Here is a 25,755-nt window from a genome sequence, read left to right as displayed (position 1 = left end):
GATAAGTTTGTCGCTTCCACAGTCCCTTGTTGCATATTTAATTAACTAAGGGTCTTTTGTGGACCCAAAGCCAAATGTTGGCAGGTTTAACTCTGGACATGCCAGGGAAATACTATGCTGGTATGACAGAGAGGGTGAACAATGTAAGGATTAAAAGGTGTGAACAGTACAGGGGATTACATATTTAAACAATACAGAGGGATTACAGCCTGAATCTGAGGTGAGAACCATGCAGGGGGCCAGTTAATCTCAGTACTGATACCATTTAATGCTTACTCAAAGGTAAGCCATCAAAGCAGCCAGACAGGTGGGGGCCACCAGTTGGACAGCACTGCAGTAGGGTATGAATCTTTGTCTGGCTTGGGAATGGCTACTGTATTGGCCTCGTTATACCAGTAAGTAAATGGCACATCAGAGTTATAGGCACCCACCAGTACCCGTAAGAAACTAGGAACCAGATCATATTCTTTTTGTATTGTTCTGCATTGTCCTATATAGAAGTGTGACACCTCTGGCATAAGAGGAATGTGCGGCATGATAAGCAACTGCAACCCACACCCTCCTAAAAGAAGCAGAACATACAGGCACATCAAGTGCATTTCCATGAAAAGAATTAGGTGTGGCGCTTTGGGTTTGACACAGATTCAAACAGAGAGAATTAAATCATTATTAAGGCCTCTAATATGGCAGAATATTATACAGAAATGTGTTCTAGACCATTGTTCATTTGCCATGGTGGTGACACCCATACCCTGGGACTCCCAGTGATCCTTGCCCATTAGAGTGCTGTTATGACACTTGATAGCCCTTCAGTGGGAAGGATAAAACCACAGAAAAAGAAGAAAAAGTACAAAATTGTCATACAGTAAGCTCCATCTTCCTGCCACCCCAAACTGTAGGCCTTAGTAGTCAGGAGTTCATGAAGTCAGTAGTCTCTGGTTTATCAGTTGCTTTCACCATTGTGGTGTTAGGTGGGTAGTTTTATTGACCAAAATATTTAATCAACAGACAAGTGCATTGTGCAGTATTGAGAAGAGATCAGAAAGTCACAGATTTCAGTAGGGTAAAATGATGGTACATACAGTGGTGTGAAAAACTATTTGCCCCCTTCCTGATTTCTTATTCTTTTGCATGTTTGTCACACAAAATGTTTCTGATCATCAAACACATTTAACTATTAGTCAAAGATAACACAAGTAAACACAAAATGCAGTTTTTAAATGAGGGTTTTTATTATTTAGGGAGAAAAAAAATCCAAACCTACATGGCCCTGTGTGAAAAAGTAATTGCCCCCTGAACCTAATAACTGGTTGGGCCACCCTTAGCAGCAATAACTGCAATCAAGCGTTTGCGATAACTTGCAACAAGTCTTTTACAGCGCTCTGGAGGAATTTTGGCCCACTCATCTTTGCAGAATTGTTGTAATTCAGCTTTATTTGAGGGTTTTCTAGCATGAACCGCCTTTTTAAGGTCATGCCACAACATCTCAATAGGATTCAGGTCAGGACTTTGACTAGGCCACTCCAAAGTCTTCATTTTGTTTTTCTTCAGCCATTCAGAGGTGGATTTGCTGGTGTGTTTTGGGTCATTGTCCTGCTGCAGCACCCAAGATCGCTTCAGCTTGAGTTGACGAACAGATGGCCGGACATTCTCCTTCAGGATTTTTTGGTAGACAGTAGAATTCATGGTTCCATCTATCACAGCAAGCCTTCCAGGTCCTGAAGCAGCAAAACAACCCCAGACCATCACACTACCACCACCATATTTTACTGTTGGTATGATGTTCTTTTTCTGAAATGCTGTGTTACTTTTACGCCAGATGTAACGGGACACGCACCTTCCAAAAAGTTCAACTTTTGTCTCGTCGGTCCACAAGGTATTTTCTCAAAAGTCTTGGCAATCATTGAGATGTTTTTTAGCAAAATTGAGACGAGCCATAATGTTCTTTTTGCTTAAAAGTGGTTTGCGCCTTGGAAATCTGCCATGCAGGCCGTTTTTGCCCAGTCTCTTTCTTATGGTGGAGTCGTGAACACTGACCTTAATTGAGGCAAGTGAGGCCTGCAGTTCTTTAGATGTTGTCCTGGGGTCTTTTGTGGCCCCTCGGATGAGTTGTCTCTGCGCTCTTGGGGTAATTTTGGTCGGCCGGCCACTCCTGGGAAGGTTCACCACTGTTCCATGTTTTTGCCATTTGTGGATAATGGCTCTCACTGTGGTTCGCTGGAGTCCCAAAGCTTTAGAAATGGCTTTATAACCTTTACCAGACTGATAGATCTCAATTACTTTTGTTCTCATTTGTTCCTGAATTTCTTTGGATCTTGGCATGATGTCTAGCTTTTGAGGTGCTTTTGGGCTACTTCTCTGTGTCAGGTAGCTCCTATTTAAGTGATTTCTTGATTGAAACAGGTGTGGCAGTAATCAGGCCTGGGGGTGACTACAGAAATTGATATTGAAATTGAAAATTGAAATTGATAAACCACAGTTAAGTTATTTTTTAACAAGGGGGGCAATCACTTTTTCACACAGGGCCATGTAGATTTGGAGTTTTTTTTCTCCCTTAATAACGTAAACCTTCATTTAAAAACTGCATTTTGTGTTCAATTATGTTATCTTTGACTAATAGTTAACGGTTTTTGATGAGCAGAAACATTTAAGTGTGACAAACATGCAAAAGAATAAGAAATCAGGAAGGGGGCAAATAGTTTTTCACACCACTGTAGTATTAGGCACACATTAGGCAATATACAGCACACAGGTATGTATTACTGCCCAATAGCCCTCCTATTGTTTTGTAAAAATGCCACACTTTTGGCTCACCTAATCACATACTTACTCAGTCACACTTACTTCACATTTTCTAGAACAGGCAGCCATCTCTAAAAAGGTATTCTCCCTTCCTTTCCCTCCTTGCTTCATACTGCACATGTGTTTCATTCCCTCCCCCCCTCCCCTCTGCCAGATCCGCTTCTGATTGGCTGGTGGGCATGTGTAGCTCAGAACTGGAGACAGGATCAAGTTACACACATGCTCAGAGAATAGGAAGGCTGCCGCTGGCACCTACAGGAAGGGGAGAGAGATTTCAGTGATGTCACTGTAGGCTTCACACTGCTGTAGGCTGCCAGCACCATATCTCAGAGAAGCAAGCAGGGATCTGGGAATTTAGATATGCAGTAAGTACTTAAAAAGAATGCCTTTAGACTTACTTTTAATTTATATTAACCTTTCCTTGTCCTTTAAGTGTAATTGCAAGTTGATGGGATGTAGATCCAGCCATTGGTGTCCATTTTCTTGGTCTCTCTCCCTCTTAAGCTCCTCCAGTAGCTCTAAGTTACAAATTTTAGTCTTTTGTTTTTCTTGGGCTTGAGTCCATAGGGTTAAAGAAGTTAACATATTAATTTTTATTATTATATATACATTGCTATTTTGAGATAATTTGCTATTAGTTTTGACTTTTTGTGGTTTTGTAGCTTTTTTTCAGCAGCTCTCCTGTTAGTAATTCAGTGCTATCTGGTTGCTAGGGTCTTTTTTTTACCCCAAGCAACCATGCAGTGGTTTGAATGTAATATGAATAGGAGAGGAAATTAATAGGAAGATAAATAATACAAAGTAAAAATAACAATGAAATTGTAGCCTCACAGAGCAATAGTTTTTTGGGTCAGTTAACCTGCCACCAGGGTTGATCCGCATATAATGTAACTATTGGCTTGCAGATAGGTAGTTATTTAGATGTAGTTTCCTAAAAGAATGGATCTCATTCCTATTCCAGATCTCATCAATAGTATTCATTTTTATTCCTCCAAAGTTGTATAGTTCCCATATGTGCCACCTGTGGGGATGCTAGGATGTCCCAGAGGGATGTTTGGGGGTCAGTATGTTGACTGGGTACTATTTGTGTAGCGATCCGCCTGACTTTTTGTATGGTTTCTACTCTTGGAGACCCATCAGTTGGGCCCAGAGGTTTTTTAGGATAAAGTGTTCCATCCACTTAACTAAATGGGATAGCTGCGCCTCTAGCTTATATAGGTGTCAGTAAAAGGGACCCCTGTGTTGGATGGCATTAGTGTGTCCAGTATGAGCCTAGAATTAATCCTAATGACTTGTCTAAACACAACATTCATCTTTGTAATAAATAAGGTTGGGATCAATATAGGTGATATGGTAGGTACAGCACCTTAGGGACGATTACCATTTTCGTATTCCTCCCATAGGGCTTAGTGGTAGGGTTGACAGCAATTTGGTTCTCAGCTGTATCCATTTAATCACATGATGTAAGTTTAATAGTGTTAATCATATAGGTGGAGAGTGGCAGAGTAATAGTGACCCCATGTTATTTTGCTATTTAAACAGAAAGGTGTGTATATCCTCACATGGAGCAGCATTGCCTTTGGATTTGCACTTGTTTGTTACTAGACCTGAAATGTTGCTAAATGTACGTACAATCTCTCGGGCTGCCTGCAGTGTGGCTCCCCTGTCTCCCGGGTAAAGCAAGCGATCATCCGCATATAGCTGGGTGCATTCATCATGGGGGCCCAGTTATTCCTGAGAGTGAGATATTATATGTTGGGCAAATGGTTCCATAACCAGTGAGAAGAGGAAGGGGGAGAGGGGAACCCTTGTCTTCTACCCCTCCCCAGGGGAAAAGTTCTCCACTGACCCTTAGAGAGGCATTAGGAAATTCAGTTTGGGAGGCTCCATCAAATAATTAGGCCCACCACTCTTCCATTGTTCCCCCACTCCTCTCGGCAGTCATCTTGTTTCCTCCGGTGCTGCTGCATCTGATTGGTGTTGGAAGCAGGCTGCCCAAGTCTTCTGGCCCATTCTCAGCTCCTGTTCTTGTTCACATACTGCCTAGAGGTTCATTTTTCTAGGGAAGAAATAAGTGGGTATTAGGCTCAGTTCCCTCTATTGCCTCCCATAGGGTACACCAGTTAAAAGTTGATTTGGGGTAATCCTAATAAGCCGTGCCAGACCCTTGGGTCCATCAGATGACCAGATCTCAAGGGCCCCAGCTGCCACTGAATGGCCCGAACGCTGCTGCTACTTGTACAGATACAGGGGTGCGGGGCCTACAGTAGAGTTGCCACCCATCCTCTTTTGACCTGGACAGCCTGGGGTTGGGATGGGTTGTCTGGGACAAAACTCCTAATTTGAAAAACTGGGCAGGACTCTCCTAGATTAATGTGGCAATTGGCCGATTGCAGAATACCACATCATAGCTCCACCCACCCATGATGTCACTGTCCCCACCCCATGACATCACCACCCCTGCCCAGCTTTTGGAAGGGTGAAAGTTGTCAACCCCAGCCCACTGAGATTTCTCCCAGTATCCTGCTGGGCCAGTCCGACACTGCTAGAGTAGGTGTAGCGTATAAACTGTGTTGGTGAGGGATATTGCTACCAGAATGGGTCAGGCAATGGGCCCCTGTAGGATGGAAGTTTCCCTTTAATCAGTACGGGGTTCATCTTAATCTTCTCCTAAACTGGCCTTTCCCTGAGTCCAACTGCTGGAATGTATTATCCAATCTCGTTGTGGCGCGGTGACATCACAGGCGTACTCGGGTGGCGCAGAAATGATTTATCCACTTTAATTCTCTCCTTTTGATCACAGACCTCTCCCCGGTTCTGCCAGTCCCTTTGATGTCTGGACGAGCGGTAATTACCTGCTGCATTTTAGTGATTAGGAGCTGGCGCAGTGGGGGGGGGGCTCTGGAAACGGAAGTAGATCAGAGGGAGACGCGCTGCCTCCCACTCGCCGTGGATCTAGGGCACTTTCTTTTTTTTTTTCTTTATCATAACCTTTCATTTAAAGGGAAACCATGACTCAGAAATTGCCTTTCCCTAATTAGTTAGTTTTAAATTGTTATTGGGGGGGGGGGGGTGCGCAAGTTTCCCAGTTATACATCTAACAAGGACTGAATGCTGCAAGGAGCTTTGATCTGTTAAACAAAAGATGAGCTTTGATTTTCTAAAACGTCGCACTAGAGCAAGAACGACAATGTGAGGACAAGGAAGTCGGGTTTCGCTGAATAGTCAGTTACTTAAAAGAACAGTAACACCAAAACATGAAAATGAATCAAAATAAATAGTTTATATAAACAAAGCTGCTGTGTAGCCTCGGGGGCAGCTATTCAAATTGAAATAGGGCTAAATGGCACAGGTTATATTACATAAGCTCTGTAAAACACCATTGTATTCTATAGAGCTTATCTGTTATCTGCTATGTAACCTGTGTCTGTTTTTTCCAGCTTGAATGGCTGCCCCCGAGACTACACAGAAGCTCATTTATATAAACTACAGGAGTCTTTCTGAATCAAACTTTTACAAGTGCAGGGCAACAGTACTTTATAATTTTAATTAGCTTAAAACACTTTTTTGGTGTTATTGTTCCTCTAAAGAACTAAAGCCGGACAAAGAAGTAGGCTAGATGTTCCATATTATGTTTTGTGCCTTTGTACCAGCCCAAGGCAAGGGAAGCCCTTTAGCAGGGAAGATCTGTGCCCCCAAAGATGCCCCAGTAGCCCCCCATCTTCTTTTCTGCTGATTCCCTGCTGCTGCCATTTACTTTGGGACTGATTTACATGTACAGCTCAGGTCCAGATAAAATGGCTAGTATGATGGGTATATAGGCTAATATGCCAGGTAAAATGGCTAGTATGATGGGTATATAGGCTAGTATGGCAGGTTAAGTGGCTATTATGCCGAGTACATAGGGTAGTATGGCAGGTATATAGGCTAGTATGACAGGTAAAATGGCTACTATGCCGGGTATATAGGCTAGTATGGCAGGAAAAATGGCTACAATGCCAGGTATATAGGCTAGTATGGCAGGTAAAATGGCTAGTATGGCAGGTAAAATGGCTAGGATGCCACTCTTCATATAACTAGAAAGGTTAAATAAATGACATTTCTGACACTGCAACATTCAAATGTGATTTTAAGACATTTTTCTTTGATATCAAAAAATCAAAATAAATGTGCTCCTTGTCTTTCTACCCCTAATTCCCGCAGGCATTTGGGGCATCGCCAGACCGCGTGCTGCCATGCCGTGTTTTCCAGTGCGATGATAACAACTAAGAGCATTTACACCCAGAGGGAGGGTTTGGCGCAGGCCCAGGGCCTGTGTGTTAGTGTGAGCACAACCTCTGTGACACAATTAGGGCAGATTACTGCTTGTTAACACAAATACGGCCTGATGGTATGGGGCACGGCTACACGTACACTGCTAACAAGGACACGCAACACGCCATCACATGACAAACAGGTTTTGTTTATTAGGTTTCATACATTTCCAGTTTTTAGTTGTTGTAGTAAAACTGACCTAGAACAGAGAGTTTCCAGCCAAGGCTCTCGGGCTGTTGCTGAACTACAAGTTCCAAAACCCTGCAATAACCCAAAGCCCATGGATTAGGATATTAGCACCACTAGTTCTGCAAGGCAATAGAGGGCCCCGTCAGCAAGATGGAGTACAGAGACAGGCAAAGAAGCCCCTATGGTTAGAGATGGACAAACTGCAACCCTCTGGGTGACTAAAGTTCCCAGTAAGTATGATGCTTTATGGCAGCGATTGCAGCTGCCCCCCCATGCCCTATAATAGTAGCGCTGATTCTGAGCAGACATGGGGCTGTAGGAGGCAGTTCTGAACATCCTATTATCCAATTGTACTGCAGCCAGTCTGTCCAGATACAGTTTTATGTTTGTGGGTGCTTTGGTTATCTAGAGATGAGTTAGTATAAGGGCCCACAGAACCTGCCCATATATTCTAAGATCTACTTTCTTGGCAAAGTTGCAAAACAAGCAGATCTTTCCCCTATATCCCCACCTTGAGATGGGCAGTATCAGGCTGATCTGATCATTGGGGCCCTCAGGCCAATGACTGGATCATATTTGCTGCTATGCAGTCTGTTGGATCAAGGACCACATCAACATGCAGATGCGGTCTTCAATCCAATGGGAAAATCAAACTTGACTGATTAACATCTGTCCAATTTCTGCCCAGAGATAGGTCTGCAGGCCCATCGGTGTGCCCCTTACACGGGCAGATAAGCTGCCGTCCTGGTTTCAATGGGCCAAAGTGGCAGCATTAATCTGCATTAATGTATGGCAACCTTGTTTGAGCTATAGGGCCCATTAAACGGAACAGTGGCATTTGCCCATCCCCTTGATGGCTAAACCACATACAATCCACTTATTTAAGCCACAGGCTAATCACTCTGATACCCGACATGCCATTTGTTGGACAACATTAAGCTGCAGACAGAGTCTTTCCAGGTGTTGCTGAACTACAGCATCCAGCAGCAACAAAAGCAAATGGCTTTCCATACAATTAACAAGTAAAGTCACAACTGGCTGAGATGCTGGTAGTTGTGGTCAAATAACAGCTGGGAAACAGACACACTGCTTTGAAGGACATCTGTGAGAATTTTGGAAGGGCACAGTGATGAAGAAAGTAGTGCTGAGGCACACAAAGTAGAGATCTGCATGGGTCCAGATCCGGCTTGTGAGTAACATGTTGCTCCCCAACCCCTTAGATGCTTCCCCCAGTGGCCTCAAAGCAGCTCTGCATTCTTGGATTTCTAACTTGGAGGCAAGTTTTGGAGTCATAAAGACCACAGGTTCTACCAAACTGCGCCTACTGTACTCTGCCAATCCACATAGGGGCTACAAAATAACCAATTACAGCCTTTTTTGGTCTCCCCCAGGAACTTTTTTAATGCTGGTGTTGCTCACGGGTAAAAAAGGTTGGGGACGCCTGCGCTAACCCAAAACCCGACCTGGGCCCACTAAACCACTAGGCTCCTTTCCTGTTCCTGCTGCACACCCCGGAGGCGGATCAACCAGGTCAGGGGGGAGAAAATGAGAAATGGGGGGGATGAGAGTCTGCATTTGAGTTGGGTACCCACAGTCAGGGAATTGGGGATCCTGCCCGAAACTCATCTGACTTGTGGGCATTTGGTGGGTACCCGACCTGATGCAGAACTCTGAACACAAAGGGCTCTGATCAGTTCTGCCGAGCTGCAGCAAACAAAGCACCGCTCTCCACCATCACTAACAAGGAGACGGCTTGCTCTATAGCGGCAGAACGTTGTGAGATGTAGGTGCAGCTTTTGGTGACACCAATATATCTTTCCCTTGCCAAGCCCATCCGCAGCCTTTCTTAGCGCCACTCATAGGGCAATGCTTTGTGCCCCATAACCCAATGCAGGAACATAGGAAATACAAAAACCAACACAAAGTATTACGGCAGAAGGTGCTAAAACACAAATACATGGTTAAAAACAATAAACATATTTTGCTCTACTGTACAGGACGGAGGCAGTGAGTATGTAAATATACATATATATATTTCCAGGTGTGAGGACATACATGGACATAACACTAAATCATAATACTTGAATAGAATCTGAATTAAGGAAAATAAACATTTTTAAGGGAACAAAGTCAGCTCAGTTCCTGCTAACAAGCGCATAACATGTCAAGCAATCACAGCTGGCACTGGGGGGTATAAAAGAAAGGAATTCTGGGAGTTGATTTAAGGTTCCACACTGGCACCATGGCTGGCATGCATTGCATCTACTAAGCAGAGGTACCAGTTGGATTTGAATCTTTCTCCCATTTATTAACCTTGGGTCGCACATTGCTGGACTGTAACTCCTAGAATTCTTCAGCATACAATTAAGGGTTAAAGCATTCTGTGAGTTATAGTCCAACAATATCTGGGGAAACAGGTTAATGAGGTTTAGTGTTGGGAGCTGTTAGCCCAAGTATAACCCTTAGGGTGGGAGAAGCCGGCTGTATAGTAAGTGCAAAGCATCTCAAAGCAGAGAAGATACGGCAGAATAATCAGAACGAATGCAATCGCCAAGCATGTAATATTAAGCTTATTAACCACATCAAGTCAGGATCAGTGACAACACTGGCTTTATGCAAACTGTCCAACAAACAGTTATACAAAACTAAGGACAAGCAGCTTGATACATGCTTAATGTCATTCTCCCAGTGCCCAAGGGGACAAATGATTTGCCTGTGCACCCCATAATGCATGTAACCCACTCCTCTCCATGTATACATCAGGAGGTGCAGGGGCCAGCAGGAGGGAGGGAGCAGGGTAAATGTGGGTCCTTAATGGGTGCCCCTCAGTTGTAGAGGTCTGTAGTTATGCCCCTGGCCACTGGCCATGTTGGCCTGTAGTGTCAGAGCTGTAGGAGCTCCCAGTTGCCATTGTATAAATAACAAAGTGCAAACACTGTTCTCAGAAAACTCACACTTATCACTCTGCTTTGTACAAATACTGCTTTTGGTTATGGCGCACTGCCGCGCACACACGCGTACACACACCAACACACATACACACACGCACCAACACACATACACCCACACTGTATTTGTTCCATGTAGATTTGTTCCTATGTGCCTTGGAATAAGTGGTTTTTACAAAATACAATCAAAGATAAAACAGAACTCAGTTTGGACTTGGCCAAGAATGATTTGTACTTGGTAATATTCAGTTCAGCCAATATTTAAGGATTTGGTTGCCTCAATCAATCCCTTTGCTGTCACATGTCAGATGATAAAGGAAGGGCAAATGTATAATGGTTTTGTTTTTAGCCCTAGAAATAGTAGTGTCAGAGAGCTAAAAACTTGTCCTAATACGGAAATTTCAAGTTACTGAGGGGGTATCAATTTATTAGTTACTGCCCCCCCCCCCGGTGACCTAAATCGCTTATGTCCAACCCCAGGTTGATGCTCCATTTCATTAGAAAGCACCCTGGTTCATATCTGCACAGTGGGCCACCACCATATTGCCCCAGGCATCCCCTGTGAGACGTTCTTAAATACACATGTGCCAAATCTGAACTCACAAGGGGGACACGCGGGAGCAGCGCCCCAGGTCACACATTCACAGGTGGGACTCCATTCTTAGCTTTCAGCCCATTTACGGAGTGATGGCCAATTCAATTAAATAAAGTGGCCAACGTTATCATACCATGAGGCAGAGCCCTGGATCAATGACAGGTAAAAGGATAAGAAAATATGGTCTCTGTCGTGCCAGTCCTTTCCCTTGAAACTGGCCCTGAAGTGCTAAATAATTACAGATCCTGACCCTGTACTAAAACCACTATTTCCTTTTTACCTTTTAAACATATGTTGTCCATAGTTAGTGTTAACTGGGACCAATAGCGTTTTATGAGCTCCTTTCATGAACACTTGTTAATGGGTTTGTTAAAGGGCAACTATCCCCAACCAACAACAAAAATTAAATTGGTTTTACATCCATATCTAGTCACATGGGTTGGGTATATGTCCACTTTAAAACTGGACCCACTGTGTGAATTTACTATGTTATACTTACACAAAGGAATAAGGACAGACTGTGGCTCTGAGATCTAACCTTATTAATGGAAAACATATGTATAGGCATAAAAGTATTTTTTACAGAAACATTGGTCTAGGCTACAGCCCTTTTTTAAGCTGATATGATACAAGGGGCCAAGGCTGATATTTAGAGTTTTTCATGGCAGCATGGCCCTCCCAATCAATCACATACACATCACAGCATGAAGCAATGCATTGGATGACTGAGAAAATAATAACCACTTACTCCTAATGGTATAATGCCCTTTAAAGGGTGGTATACCCTATTTATAAGTGACTTTGCATTTATCTTCCCATACTGTTTGCAAAGATCATTCTATCTCTGTATATATTACACAGACATGGTAGCTGTCAGATTGCTGCTTTCAGCTGAGGACAGATGCTGGGACAAGCATATTGGCAGCTCCCATTCATATGTAAAAGTGGATGTAACCAATGAAATCATGTAACAAACCAAGCTGCAATACTTTACTGCCTACTGAAAAGAAACAAATTGGAAGCCTATATGTGACAATGAAAACTGAATGGGCACTGAAAAGCCACAATCTTGACCACATAACCCTTTTGGTGCTACAAGTGCCCAGGACTGCAAAGGTTTTAAATGATCCAGAACTCTGAGCATGACCCGCTGTTCGGCCCCATGGAGGTGTTTTTCTCACCACTCTGTGTTATTTAATTTGCTCCTTCTGTTTGGCAAGTGTCTTCTTCAGTTCTCGCAGATTCTCAGTTAGAACCTCTACTTCATCCAGCCGGCCACTGTGCTTGGCATCAAAGATGTACGCCTTGATGTTATCAATCTGTTGCAGCAGCAGATCTTCTTCTATGACCTCTTCATCCTGGGTCTCCTCACTGTCCTCAAATGGGTTTCCTGGGATCTGATCCTCATCAGTTTCAAAGGGATTCTGGGAAATACCTGATGCGCTATTACTGTCTGTGGAGCATTCAAAGGGATTGCTTGAGGCAGGGGCTGTTAAATGTTTATTATCCTCTTCCTTACTATCCAAGCCATTCTCATCATTCTCGTCAAAGGGATTATACTCCTTCCTACCATTGTGATGTGTGTGGAGAGGAAGCAAAGGTGCTGGTTCATCATCCTCATCTTCGAAAGGGTTAGAGGGTGTAACTTTACTCTTCTCCACTTTGGGCAAAACAGGGGTTGTGGTCATGGAGTGATTTGGAAGTACATGGTAGTCCTCCACATCCAGTTTGCTTTCAGTAACACGCTGGGATGGAAGGGATTCGTTGAGGTCACGTTTGGGAAATTGTAGGTCCAGAGCTGCTGTCTGTTTTTCCTGCCACCCCATTGGCTGTCCCTGCTCTCTAAAATCCAATGAATGAGTTCTGTTGTGTTGAGCTAAGCCTTTGAGTTGCTCGCGTTTCACCTCTCTTTTCCTCAGCACTTCCAGCTGCTCCCTCTGCATGGCCTCCTCCTCAGCCAGAACCTTGGACATCTGGATGGCTGTTTCCACCTGCTGCTCGTCGTACTCCTCCTGCAGTTGTCTAAGGTTATCCTCCAGCATCTGCACCTCGTCCACTCGCCCAGCATCTTTGGCTTGCCGGATGTACGATGTGATGTTTTCAATCTGCTGGAGAAGGGGGTCTGACATCTCTCTGTTTCGAGGGTGTCCGGATGTCGGAAGCCAGCCCTCAACTTTGCGAATCTGACCACTCGGAGACAGACCACCATTGCGTACATCCCTTTTCTTGTCATCACCGGCCTTCTGTGCTTCAGCCTGCAAAAGAAAATACAGAGAAGCTGCTGAAAGAAACTTCCTCCAGACACTCACAAAAATAACATGTCCTTCTGCCATGGATTTAGCCAAGTGTAGAATTTAGAGCTCTAAACTCTAAAACTGCAGCTTGCACTTTTCCAGACAGAGAGCTGCATGTATCACCACTTTTGTTAATGGTGCTTGGGTCAGAATGCTCAATCCTTCCTGCCTTCTATTCCAAATCAGACACTGCTGCGCCTATTGAGGCAGGGAACCCTGGAGCTACTGCAACCTTCTTATCAGGCAGTAGCTCCAGGGTTCCCTTTGTGGTCTTTTTGCCAAAGGGCATGTGCAGCAATAATAGGGCACACATGTCACTCGCATGCCAAACACCAGAAATGATGCCAGCGAACCCTGACCAATGGCCAGTCGGATTTAGAAAATAGACTGTGCCTGATTTGACAAAAGCACATGTGCCGCTACATCAACTTCATCAATAGAATCGCCCATTTGGATCTGCAATGATACCAGAAATCAAGAAAAAATGTTGGAATGTGGGAAAAAAAGCAGATTGTACTTATAATTGCACTTGACGTAAACGTAAAGCCTTCTTCTCTCTATACTTGCCCTTGTAGGTTAAAAGGGTCTGTCACATGGCTAAAGGTCCCCATACACGGGCCGATTATAGCTGCCGATATCGGTCCCTTGGACCCATTCGGCAGCTTATCAGCCCGTGTAGCGGCAGAACCGAGGGGCCTGGCTGACCGATATCTGGCCTGAAATTGGCCAGATATCAATCGGCCAGGTTAGAAAATCCAGTTGGATCGGGGACCGTATCGGCTTGTTGATGCGGCCCCCGAACCGACTGCCCCATTGCCGCCCACATAATCCGATCGTTTGGCCCCAGGGCCAAAATGATCGAATAATTTTTTTTTTTACCTAAAAGCTCCCCGATATCAGCCACCCATAGGTGGGGTTATCGGGTGCAGATCGCCAAGCGAGCGGATCTCAGCATGTATGGGGACCTTTAGTGTTGCCACAATTATTTAATCACAATAATTTAGGTAGTATTATGACTTCCAGTATCTTTTATGGGGTTTGGGGGTGATGGCCCAGGCCCAGACTGGCAATCTATGGGTTCTGGCCAAAGCCAGAGGGGCTGCTGTAAGATGCCATAGACAGTCACTATTTATTGGGCTGGTGGGCGCAGTTTGGGCCTCTGTGAACACCAAGGCCAGTTTTGAATCCCAGTCTGGGCCTGGAATCGTCATACAATTGAACTAGCAGATATATGTTGGTAGCAACAGCTAGCAGTTGCACTATGATAGATTACTATAGGATTACTTACCTGTCGCTCTCTCTGCAGTTTCTGCTCATTCTCTTGCCTCCGCTTCTGTTTAAGCTCCTCGTATATTTCTTTAGTTGGCAAAGACATTAAGCCCAGTAATTTTTCCTGAACAGAAAGAGAAATTAACAAAAAGGATGAGTCAAGAGTCCTTCATGTCAAGTGACTCACTGCCTTTACTGGTCAGACCAGTAAAACAGAAAGTGAGAGTCTCATTACTGCTCTTGATGGAGGTTACAATTAACAGGAATTTGACTGTGCATGGTACTGAGTGAGAATCGTGGAACTGAACTTACCATAAGCATTATATTCCCTAATCTATTTGCCAACTACAATTCAATAACAGTGTTGCACCAGCATCTCATATGCAGAGATTCTAAACAAATAAATGTCAAGGAAGTAAATAAACAAATCATTACCTGAACAAACAAGGTGGCCGAATATCTCACCATCTTCTGTAACTGCTGTGTTTTAGGGTGAGGCTTGGGTTCTTCATTCATTCCAAGGGTGAGAATCTTCTTGCTGGCAAACAATACAAATGATTATATGGGCAATATATAGCAAAGGGCTTTTTCTAAAATGGTGGAGGCCAGCAGGATACTTTTGAAGCAAAAACACATGTTTAGTAAGAATAGTACAGATTTCTTCCACCTATCAAATATTGCTATATTAGAGTTATCTGAGCATAAGCACTCACCACTGGGCTGTGCTTTACACCCTGCAAAAATGAAAATCCAGAGTAAGGTGCCATGCACATGGGCAGAAAGTACAGGGATCCCTGTCCCCAGTCCATCCCAACACACCCTACCTAGGGCATCTCAATGACACACAAGCTAACCACCTACCTTTCCTCTATGTAGTGCTGCCAAAGGAATGCATCATTCCAGTGTTTGGCCACCTTAAGGCATATCATTTGATACACACACAGGATGGCACTGGACAGTATTGGAGTTTTCTCTGCCTGCATTTTTCCACATCACATATACAACACATGCTGTTTACAACACAAAATGAGGACTCTCACCTTAATGCATCTATTAACTCGTAGTATTTTTGCAACTCAACCCGCAGGTTATTGGTATGGTCCAAATTGTAGGTTGTCTCCCCAGCACTGCAGATATAAAAACACAAACAAAGATGCATATTATTTCGGCAAGATAATTACCCCCCTGACTACTGCACAAGCAGCAGATCAGACCTAAGGAATCCGTAGGAAAGACAAGTGTGGGTGTTTAAGATACAGAATGGCCTGTTCTTTTGCGCACTGCTGAAAAAAAAATAAGTAAAAGAATGAAATTACCTCCCGCCCACAGGATAACAGAGTTGTTGATTACATCTACACCTACAGCAAACAAGAACTGTGGGATTAAATGCTTTATTATATAATCTTATACCTGCTCTATACACAACTGAGTGTTACGGCACGCTAGAAAGCTCATATACAATGCCCCACACAGTGTGCAAAGTGTAAAAAATAAAAAAGCTGCAATCAGCCATTTTATTTATTTATTTATTTTTTTGCACTTTGCCCACTAAGTGGGGCATTGAGAGCTAAAAACCCCAGGGTGGGGGGGGGGGAGTGCTAGTAAGTGAGCGCTCTTGCACTTTAACTCTTACACTCACTAATGTATATATTGTGAGACTCCACAGCCAGTGGAGACATACTGACAGGGCAAAATGTGCCTGCATTACTGTACAGAAACACTGTTGCAGTAATGTAAAATACAATACAAATATGCAAGGACAACTAGGAGAGATAAATGAACCTGCCGAGAGCAAGATTTTATTGTGCAATTGTTCAAAAAATCTCCCCCAGAGCTAAATGGGAAATAGACATTTAACAAGAGACAGAGGGCTGCAGGTCAGACATTGTAGATTTAAAAAGGTTTATTGAATTCAAGGCATACACGAGACATGCAAAATATGAAAAAACACACAATGAAAAGCAGCAAAATATTAAATAATGGTGGTTAACTGGGCAACTTGTCCTCCAACCAAAATAGTTTTTCTGCCTACTGAAAGAAAATGAAATTTATAAGTACGTTTCCAATATACATTAAATGATTGTAGTCATTCTATTTGTAAATGTAGTTGCAGTAAAAACAGCATCTGTGTGTTCCTTTATGTTTTCTGGTTCTGACTCTTGAAACTACGTAGTCAATTCTCCTCCAGTAAATCGCTTAGCTTCTACTACATGGCTTCAGAAGTCAGAACCCAAAATGCTAAGAATACAAACATCCAGACAGATATAGTTTTCAATAGCAAATACATTTACAAATGACCAAAAACTGACATTTGTCTCATTAATATACACCCGAAAGCTTGATAGAATTAATTTCCATTGTATTAGGCTACAACCAATTTAAAGATTCCCAAAATCAGGCTTTCATTGCAAAAGTATAACATAGGCCAACTGAGAAAAGCAGTCAATACAGTCCATCTCATTGATATATTGACAGTATATTCTCATACTCACTTGATAGACTGAGCCATTTTGATATACTCGGGCGCTTTCTCATCAACCTTCTCCATACAGCTTCGAAGTTTCTGTAAAGTTAAACACAAATAATGAGGCATTTGCTCTGCTCACCATGGATACACAACAGTATATTATGATACAAAAGTATATTATGATAGGTAATATACCAAGAGCAAGTCTGCCTGCACTAGCATTTAGAGTATAATTCCCATCTGACCCACTGGCTCCCATACTGCACCTGGTAGTACTTTACAATCTCAGGAGTATGCTCTTTCTCATCCAGCTGCTGCTCGCGTTTCAGCAACGTGTCCTTGCAGTGGTGGCAGCAACGTATCTTGTCATCGTCCTTCTCCTCCAGCACGGAGCTCACACTGCTGAGGCTACTGATGCTACCCCTGCGGGATGTCTGGGCACTGCTGCTGGGGGACAAGTTGGGGCTGCCATGTGCAGACAGTGAGTGTTTGCTGGCACTGGTCAGCTTGCCTGTAAATAAAAAATTAATTTTTAATACAATATAGAAAGTAATGTTCTGAGACAAATTTCAAATGGTCTTAATTTTTTATTAAATGTTGTTTATGAATTATTTAGCTTTTTATTCAGCCACTTTCCAGTTTGGCATTTTATCAGCTGGTCAATAGGGTCCTAATTACACTAGCAACTAGGCAGTGGTTTGAATCAGAGATTATACATAGGAGAGGGCCTGAATAGAAATAGAAGTAAAAAAAAAGTAACAACAATGAAATTGTAGCCTCCTGGAGCAATAGTTTTTTGGTTGCTAGGGTCAGCGACCCTCATTTGAACGCTGGAAAGACTCAGGAAAAAAAAGGCATATAATATAAAAAGTATTCAAAATAAAAAATTAAGGCCAACTAAAGAATTGCTAGATATTATCCACTAAATATCATACTAAATGTTCATGTAAAGATGAACTTAATTTCCAGAGGTCAGTGAATATAACTAAGGAAATTAGTATAGGAAGGGTAGAGAGCCAGAGTTTAGGACTAATTGAAATCAGTAGGGTAACTGCATGCAACAGGAGTGGCAGCAAGTGGCATGGCAACAACGAAAAGGAAAGAGAAAGGAAATTAGAAATGTGAGCTGGAAGTAGGGTTCTATTTCTCACTTGCAAATGGGAGGGTGATCAATTCTGTACATCTCTTGCACATGATGGATCCACAAAGTCGACAATGATGCCGTCTGTTCCGGATGGTGAACTTATTCCCACAATCTGGGCAAAACGGCACGTCCTGGTCACTTACCCATGAAACCACTGATTTCTCTATGGCTGAGAGAGAAATAAACAGTGATTCGGTGGCACTTTCATTCCCGGGGGACCAAACCACACAGTACAGTCACCTTACCTCTTATCTTAACAGATTCTGTATTCACTCTGTCAAACGATGTCAGCTAGCAACAGAGAGACAGATAGAGCTGTTAGTTGCCTTGTCTGCCTCTATTTGGTAACCACAGCAACTACTTAACATGTAAAGTCAAAATTTAAACTCAGTGTTTATATATATATGTATATACAACTATAACAAAAACGTTTGGTTTTTTGCTGGGTAACCAGCCCTAAGTGAAGTCCTGAGTGAAGTGGCCCGTTAGTTGGAATATCCATTTCAAGTATTGAGGACTAACCAGGCATCGGGATTCTTCTTTATCTCGAGTACCTACCTTTTGGAACTTTTATATGTATATATATTATCCCTAAGACAGAAAAGCACTACAAGAGATGTTCTTCTAGAAAAATCAGATGGCAAAGCAGTTAAAACAGGGTTAAAACTAGGGATGCACCGAATCCCGGATTTGGTTTGGGATACGGGCCAAAACCAGGCTTTTTTCGATGGATTCTAGCATAAATTAGCATTCAGAAAGGGTTACATTTTAGCGACTTTTAACCCTTCCTAATCCTAATTAGGTTTGGATTTTGGCAGAATGCATCAGGGTGGGTTTGGCCAAACCCAAAAAAGTGGGTTCGGTGCATCCCTAGTTAAAACACAGCTAACTGAAGCTTTGTATTCCTCGGTGTCTCATGTTTCACTTCCTTATCTGTGCCTGGCTTGCTTTTATCAAAAACTGACCAATCATGCTCCAGTAAAGAAACTTCTGTGGGTCTGGTACAGAGCAGTCCCCTGCTTTTTTCATATCAGGACGGCCACTGGCCCTGTGGGTTTCCAGGAGCTGTGATCAGAGCTCATTTTTGGGGAATAGCACAAGATGCAAAATACAAAGGCTTCTAATTAAAAAACGCTAGAGAATTTTATATTTATATTGCAAATGTATTTTTATTTGGTCTAAATAACACACACAATGATTATGATGTTTGACTATACATCCCCTTTAACAAAAATGTGTTCATTTCACTGGCCTATTTTATGAAATAAAAAAACTGCAAGGTCAACATTTTTACAAAATCCACAAAATTGAATGTACCTTTTCTAACCGGATAATCAGTTTATTCACTTCCACTACATAATGATCAATCCGGGCGGCCCGATGCCTTTTGAAGTTTGACAGATGACTCCTCATAGCACCTACAAAGTACAAAAGGGTAATACAGCAAAATATATGTTATATATATATATATATATATATATATATATATATATATATATATATATATATATATACACTACTTCTATATGCAGCAAGCTAATACATACAAAAATACAATTATATTCAAAATTAAGTGCTAAGCATTAAAGGAACAGTAATGCCAAAAATTAAAGTGTATTAAAGTATTTAAAATATAATGTATTGTTACCCTGCACAGGTAAAATGCAGGGTAAAGTTGTGTATTTGCTAAAGTAACAGTACTATAGTTTATATAATAAGCTGCTGTGTAGCCACGGGGGCAGCCATTTAACCTGGAAAAAAGGAGAAAAGGCACAGGTTACATAGCAGATAACAGATAAGCTCTGTAGAATATAATGGGGCTTTATCTGATGTCTGCTAAGTGCCTGTGCCTTTTCTCCTTTGAATGGCTGCCCCCATGGCTACACAGCAGCTTTGTTTATAAAAACTATCGTAGTCTTTCTGAGGCAAACACACCAGCTGTACCAGCACAGGGCAACAGTACATTATATTGTAATTATTTTTATACACTTTTTGGTGTTACTGTTACTTTAAAGAGACAAAAGGAGATTACTGCCCAAAGAGCCAATAATTTGAGTGTTTAGATAATTCACAGACACAAATGGCCTTCCAGTGTGATGTATGTTCTGTAATGGCCTTTTTTAATCTTTCATGTACATCGTGATAATTAGTTATGCCCACACTCCACCGACCTGCCTCCAAGGTGGAGATGGCAATTTCCCTCAATAGTATACCCCCCAAACAAATCACTTCTATTTTACAGGATGCCTCTTTAACTTCTACATCTACTGCTTATCACACAATAACAAAATAGCACTTCCTGAACTGCTGGAAGGTATCAGGGAGTCCTGCAGTGATCAAGGGCGAGAGAGTACAATTGGTGAGCCTGAAAACCTGGCTGCAGCAACGCAGGGCACAGAATATTTCTATTAACCTCTAAATATGCCATGGTAGATTGTAACCAGCTTCAGCTCCATTTCAAGCAAGTGTTAAAGGGAGCACTTACTTTGGCTCTTTAACTGCCAGCAGCGTAGGGTAGTTAAAGGGTTAAATTGTTTGGTGGAGGAGAAAATTGCAAGTTGCTGTTACCCTAAGGCCTGCGCTGTCCATAAAAAATGATAGCATTCCCCTAGTAACCATAAATAGATGGTGCAACTATCATCTCCCCTCTTCTAATGCAGTCAGTATGGCAATTCCCAGTAATCAGTGTATTTTGATGAAGAAATGGTTGCCCTTCCTCACCAATCTCCTGAGGGTCCCACATGCAAGGATCCACTCCTCCATAGCTGTAAGCCTCATACCGCTCTTGGCTACCGCCTTCTGCTCGCTCGCCGCCATCTCTCTTCAGCAACTTGTTTTTCGCTTTCTTGGCAATTTGTACAAGGCCTGGCAGGGAAAGGAGAGCTCAATAAATAACATGAAACAATAGAACGAAACCGGACAAATACGTTCTGCCAGATGCATTGGACTGCATGTCCCTACTGAATATTGCTTATACGGCAGCTTATGTCAGTAAGGCTGCTCTACATTCATCTATGTACAACAGTAATCAGCAACTAAAGCACATTTAAAGGAAACAAGAGGCATGAGGTCAGGCCCAGACTGGCAATCTGTGGGTTCTAGCTATTGCCAGAGGGGCTGCTGTAAGATGCCATAGACAGTCACTATTTATTGGGCTGGTGGGGGCAGTTTGGGCCTCTGTGTACTTGAAATGCCAGGGGCTATTTTAAAGCCCAGTCCAGATCTGCATGAGGGCAGAACTTTATTGCACACAGCTGCTGTATATGGGCAAAGGGTGCAGCCTCTTGCTGTACGTACACTGTAACATGCAGCACCCACATGAACCTAATAAAATAAGTGAAATTACTCATTTTATACTTTTTTTTGCTGAGCAGCTACAAACGCCCTTTCCTTTGCAGATCACTCACTTTTCAGCTGCCCTTTTACGTCTCTGTCCTCACTGTGCTCTTCTTCATAATGCGACTGGAGCTGGTAGAAAGACTGAAGATCTTTCAGGCACAAAGGGCAAAGGAACCCTTCTCTGACTTCCCCCTGCTCATCGAATGATGCCATGCTGGTGTATGGTATCCACTCGCTGCCCTAAATAAGTCGGGTAAAGATATGATTAGTGAATATATCCGATTCAGAAAAACACCTCTCACAGCTTCTCATATCCCTGACAGTTATACAAACCACAGAACATATATAATCCTTACATTCACCTTTTCATGACATTGACTATCGGCACAAGGATGCTTCCATCATTTAAAGAAAGAATTATAATTCAGACAATATTATCGGAGGGGGGGGGGGTGCTAAGAAACCAGCAACCACCTCAAAGGTGAGATCCCCGGGGATGTACCAGGGGTAAGCAGTGAAACACAAGGGTAAGTATTAGTGTGCATGTTATGACTCTGGCACAGCTGAGGACTGCAAACAGATTCCAGTTATTGTTTAACAACTCAATTGTTAATTCTTAATAGCTGCTGGGTTAAAAGTACTTGGGCAAACAAGGGCATTTCCATACAGTTAGAAGTCTATTTGGCAAGCAGAAGGCTATATCTGTCAGATTACCTTGGCAGTTCCTAGGCTGCAGGCTTTTTATACAGGTCAGGGAACTCCTTAATGACCTCTAGCATCCTTATATTATACAACAGGGGGTACAATATTTCATATATATTTTTAACAGGCTATTCATGGAGTTCTTGTTACAGCTATACCCTGTGTCCTCCACCCCCCTAGAAATATTCACCCTGACCAGGGGTGGGCTGTCAATAAGAATTATTGGCACTAAAGTGATATAACTGGCCCATCCCATTGCCTACCTCTCAACATAATTCTTCAGAACCACACAGTATAATATTAATTGAAATTTAACATCAAATCGGGTCAGTTTAGCGTCACCCAATATACAAATGACTGACAGACCATTGGTTCTTTGACCAACCTCCTAATGCTTCTCTTATGATTAACTGATCATTATGGGTGCTGCTTCTCTGCTGTGTGATAGGCGGGTATGGAACAGTGTCATTAATAAGGCCCTCAGAATATATATATGTCATTGTTTGTGGCATGGGGACCCCAAATGTAACATATGTATAGGGGCATCAAATCAAATGTCTGGGGGTCCCAGGACATATTGGTTTCTGATGGGGGTACTGTGGCCCTCCTGCCCACCTTGCCAACGCTCCCCTGTACCTGCCAATAGCTCCAGGCATCCCAAGCTCCAGACTAGACTGTAAGCTCTTCAGTGTAGGGACCTCATCCCTATTGTGTACTGTAACCCCCAGCACTTACACATTGTTACTCGCTGTAACCCCCAGCACTTACGCATTGTTACTCGCTGTAACCCCCAGCACTTACGCATTGTTACTCGCTGTAACCCCCAGCACTTACGCATTGTTACTCCCTGTAACCCCCAGCACTTACGCATTGTTACTCCCTGTAACCCCCAGCACTTACGCATTGTTACTCGCTGTAACCCCCAGCACTTACGCATTGTTACTCCCTGTAACCCCCAGCACTTACGCATTGTTACTCCCTGTAACCCCCAGCACTTACGCATTGTTACTCCCTGTAACCCCCAGCACTTACGCATTGTTACTCCCTGTAACCCCCAGCACTTACGCATTGTTACTCCCTGTAACCCCCAGCACTTACGCATTGTTACTCCCTGTAACCCCCAGCACTTACGCATTGTTACTCCCTGTAACCCCCAGCACTTACGCATTGTTACTCGCTGTAACCCCCAGCACTTACGCATTGTTACTCGCTGTAACCCCCAGCACTTACGCATTGTTACTCCCTGTAACCCCCAGCACTTACGCATTGTTACTCCCTGTAACCCCCAGCACTTACGCATTGTTACTCCCTGTAACCCCCAGCACTTACGCATTGTTACTCCCTGTAACCCCCAGCACTTACACATTGTTACTCACTGTAACCCCCAGCACTTACGCATTGTTACTCGCTGTAACCCCCAGCACTTACACATTGTTACTCACTGTAACCCCCAGCACTTACACATTGTTACTCACTGTAACCCCCAGCACTTACACATTGTTACTCACTGTAACCCCCAGCACTTACACATTGTTACTCACTGTAACCCCCAGCACTTACACATTGTTACTCACTGTAACCCCCAGCACTTACACATTGTTACTCACTGTAACCCCCAGCACTTACACATTGTTACTCACTGTAACCCCCAGCACTTACACATTGTTACTCGCTGTAACCCCCAGCACTTACGCATTGCTACTCCCTGTAACCCCCAGCACTTACACATTGCTACTCGCTGTAACCCCCAGCACTTACACATTGTTACTCGCTGTAACCCCCAGCACTTACACATTGTTACTCACTGTAACCCCCAGCACTTACACATTGTTACTCACTGTAACCCCCAGCACTTACACATTGTTACTCACTGTAACCCCCAGCACTTACGCATTGTTACTCGCTGTAACCCCCAGCACTTACACATTGTTACTCACTCTCCAATATATAATTACTGCACTTGAGCTGCTCTATAATTAAATACAACAGAATTAGAGATTGAGCGTTTGGCAGCAGTACAACCCCAGCATTCTGCCCCTAGCCCTGCTGACAAAGCGATACAGGGAGTCGCATTCTGCCACAGCTGGAGGGTTCATTCCACCCCTGGATACAGCTACACTACCCCCACTACCCCAAATCCTCAGCTGTCCTTCCCCCTTACGTATCCATCACAGGCCAAGGTCTGGCACCCAGCTGCCCACCCCTACACCTACCGCTACAATTCCTTCTTCTACAGCCGCCGCTTCCAATAGTGACTCCCTGTCAGTTCTCCGGGCGCCATGGCTGTCACTCCCGAATCGATTGCTCTGTCGTCCCAGTCCGGGCTGCCACTCAGCCTGAGAAATAGGAGTAGATAGCCGAGTCATCGATAGGCCGAGCTAGGGGAGGGGGCGGGGCAAGAGAGGATGTTGGATCTGCCTGTGACAGGCACGGCCAGGAGTGAGGAGATAAACGGGAAATGTGGGCTGGAGGGAGAGGGGAGCCTGAGGGAGAGGGAGCCTGAGGGACAGGGGGGGGAAGTAATGGTCGCAGTCAGGAAGGAAACTAGTGTAATACACAACGAGCTGCCATTAGGGTGGGGCTTTGGGACCCCAGTAGCTAAGGCTTCCCTATGGGAATGGGCGTGGTGCTAATTGGCTGTAAGGGCGATCCCCAAAAAAATGTTGTTTGCAATAAGTTTCCCATGTTAAGTTCGGGAGCCAGAGCAAGCAATGCAGAGACTGTAACAGCTGGGCAGGCACTGCTATAGGTAGCAATTACATATACAAATTGCTTAGAATTTCATTCTTATCCATTCTCTTCTATGGGGGGGAAGGGGTTAATAAAGTTTGTGCAGTTACTATATGATTGACTACAGTTACTATATGATTGACTATAGTTACTATATGATTGACTACAGTTACTATATGATTGACTATAGTTACTATATGATTGACTATAGTTACTATATGATTGACTATAGTTACTATATGATTGACTACAGTTACTATATGATTGACTATAGTTACTATATGATTGACTATAGTTACTATATGATTGACTATAGTTACTATATGATTGACTATAGTTACTATATGATTGACTACAGTTACTATATGATTGACTATAGTTACTATATGATTGACTACAGTTACTATATGATTGACTATAGTTACTATATGATTGACTATAGTTACTATATGATTGACTACAGTTACTATATGATTGACTACAGTTACTATATGATTGACTATAGTTACTATATGATTGACTATAGTTACTATATGATTGACTATAGTTACTATATGATTGACTATAGTCACTATATGATTGAATTCAGTGCTGTAGCGTGAGGGGGCAATCAGCCCTGTAACCCTTGGATTTGGCCAGAGGCAGGGTTGCCAGATTTATTTTTACAAACCAGCCAAAGTCAGTTCTAAAACCAGCCCAAAACTAGCCAAAAGCCACTTTGAAAATAGCCCAATATGCTCAATGAAAAAAAATTCTAAAAAACATGCCTTTTTAAAGCGTATAATCCCTACCCATGCCCTGCGCCCCCTCTCCAGTTACTGGGATGTTTCCCTGCCCTCTGTGCCCAGTCCATGCAGGGTATTGTAGTTTTGCTGCTTCAGGTTCAGTACAGAGGAATAGAAAAGGGAGCTTCTGTCTATAATTGCATGCTGGGTATTGTAGTTTTATATTAATCTTAGCTG

At 43.1% G+C, this 25,755-nt stretch overlaps 1 protein-coding gene across 1 annotated transcript; it reads right to left on the bottom strand.

Annotated features, from left to right (window-relative positions):
* Positions 1–7,243: 7,243 nt before the first annotated feature.
* rbsn (rabenosyn, RAB effector) lies at positions 7,244–24,434 on the bottom strand. The gene is made up of 12 exons (XM_002938235.5): positions 24,277–24,434; positions 21,430–21,601; positions 20,744–20,887; positions 19,340–19,440; positions 18,268–18,313; positions 18,030–18,191; positions 17,145–17,389; positions 16,904–16,974; positions 15,452–15,538; positions 14,847–14,949; positions 14,431–14,535; positions 7,244–13,103 (listed from the first exon to the last, which is right to left on the bottom strand). The coding sequence occupies exons 1-12, from the start codon at positions 24,427–24,429 to the stop codon at positions 12,039–12,041; spliced, it is 2,454 nt and encodes an 817-aa protein (XP_002938281.3). The 5' UTR covers positions 24,430–24,434; the 3' UTR covers positions 7,244–12,038.
* Positions 24,435–25,755: the final 1,321 nt, after the last annotated feature.

This window comes from Xenopus tropicalis, chromosome 4 (genome assembly GCF_000004195.4).
Source record: "Xenopus tropicalis strain Nigerian chromosome 4, UCB_Xtro_10.0, whole genome shotgun sequence".
In the NCBI taxonomy this organism is placed as follows: domain Eukaryota; kingdom Metazoa; phylum Chordata; class Amphibia; order Anura; family Pipidae; genus Xenopus; species Xenopus tropicalis.
This window is presented reverse-complemented; position numbering and strand designations above follow the sequence as displayed.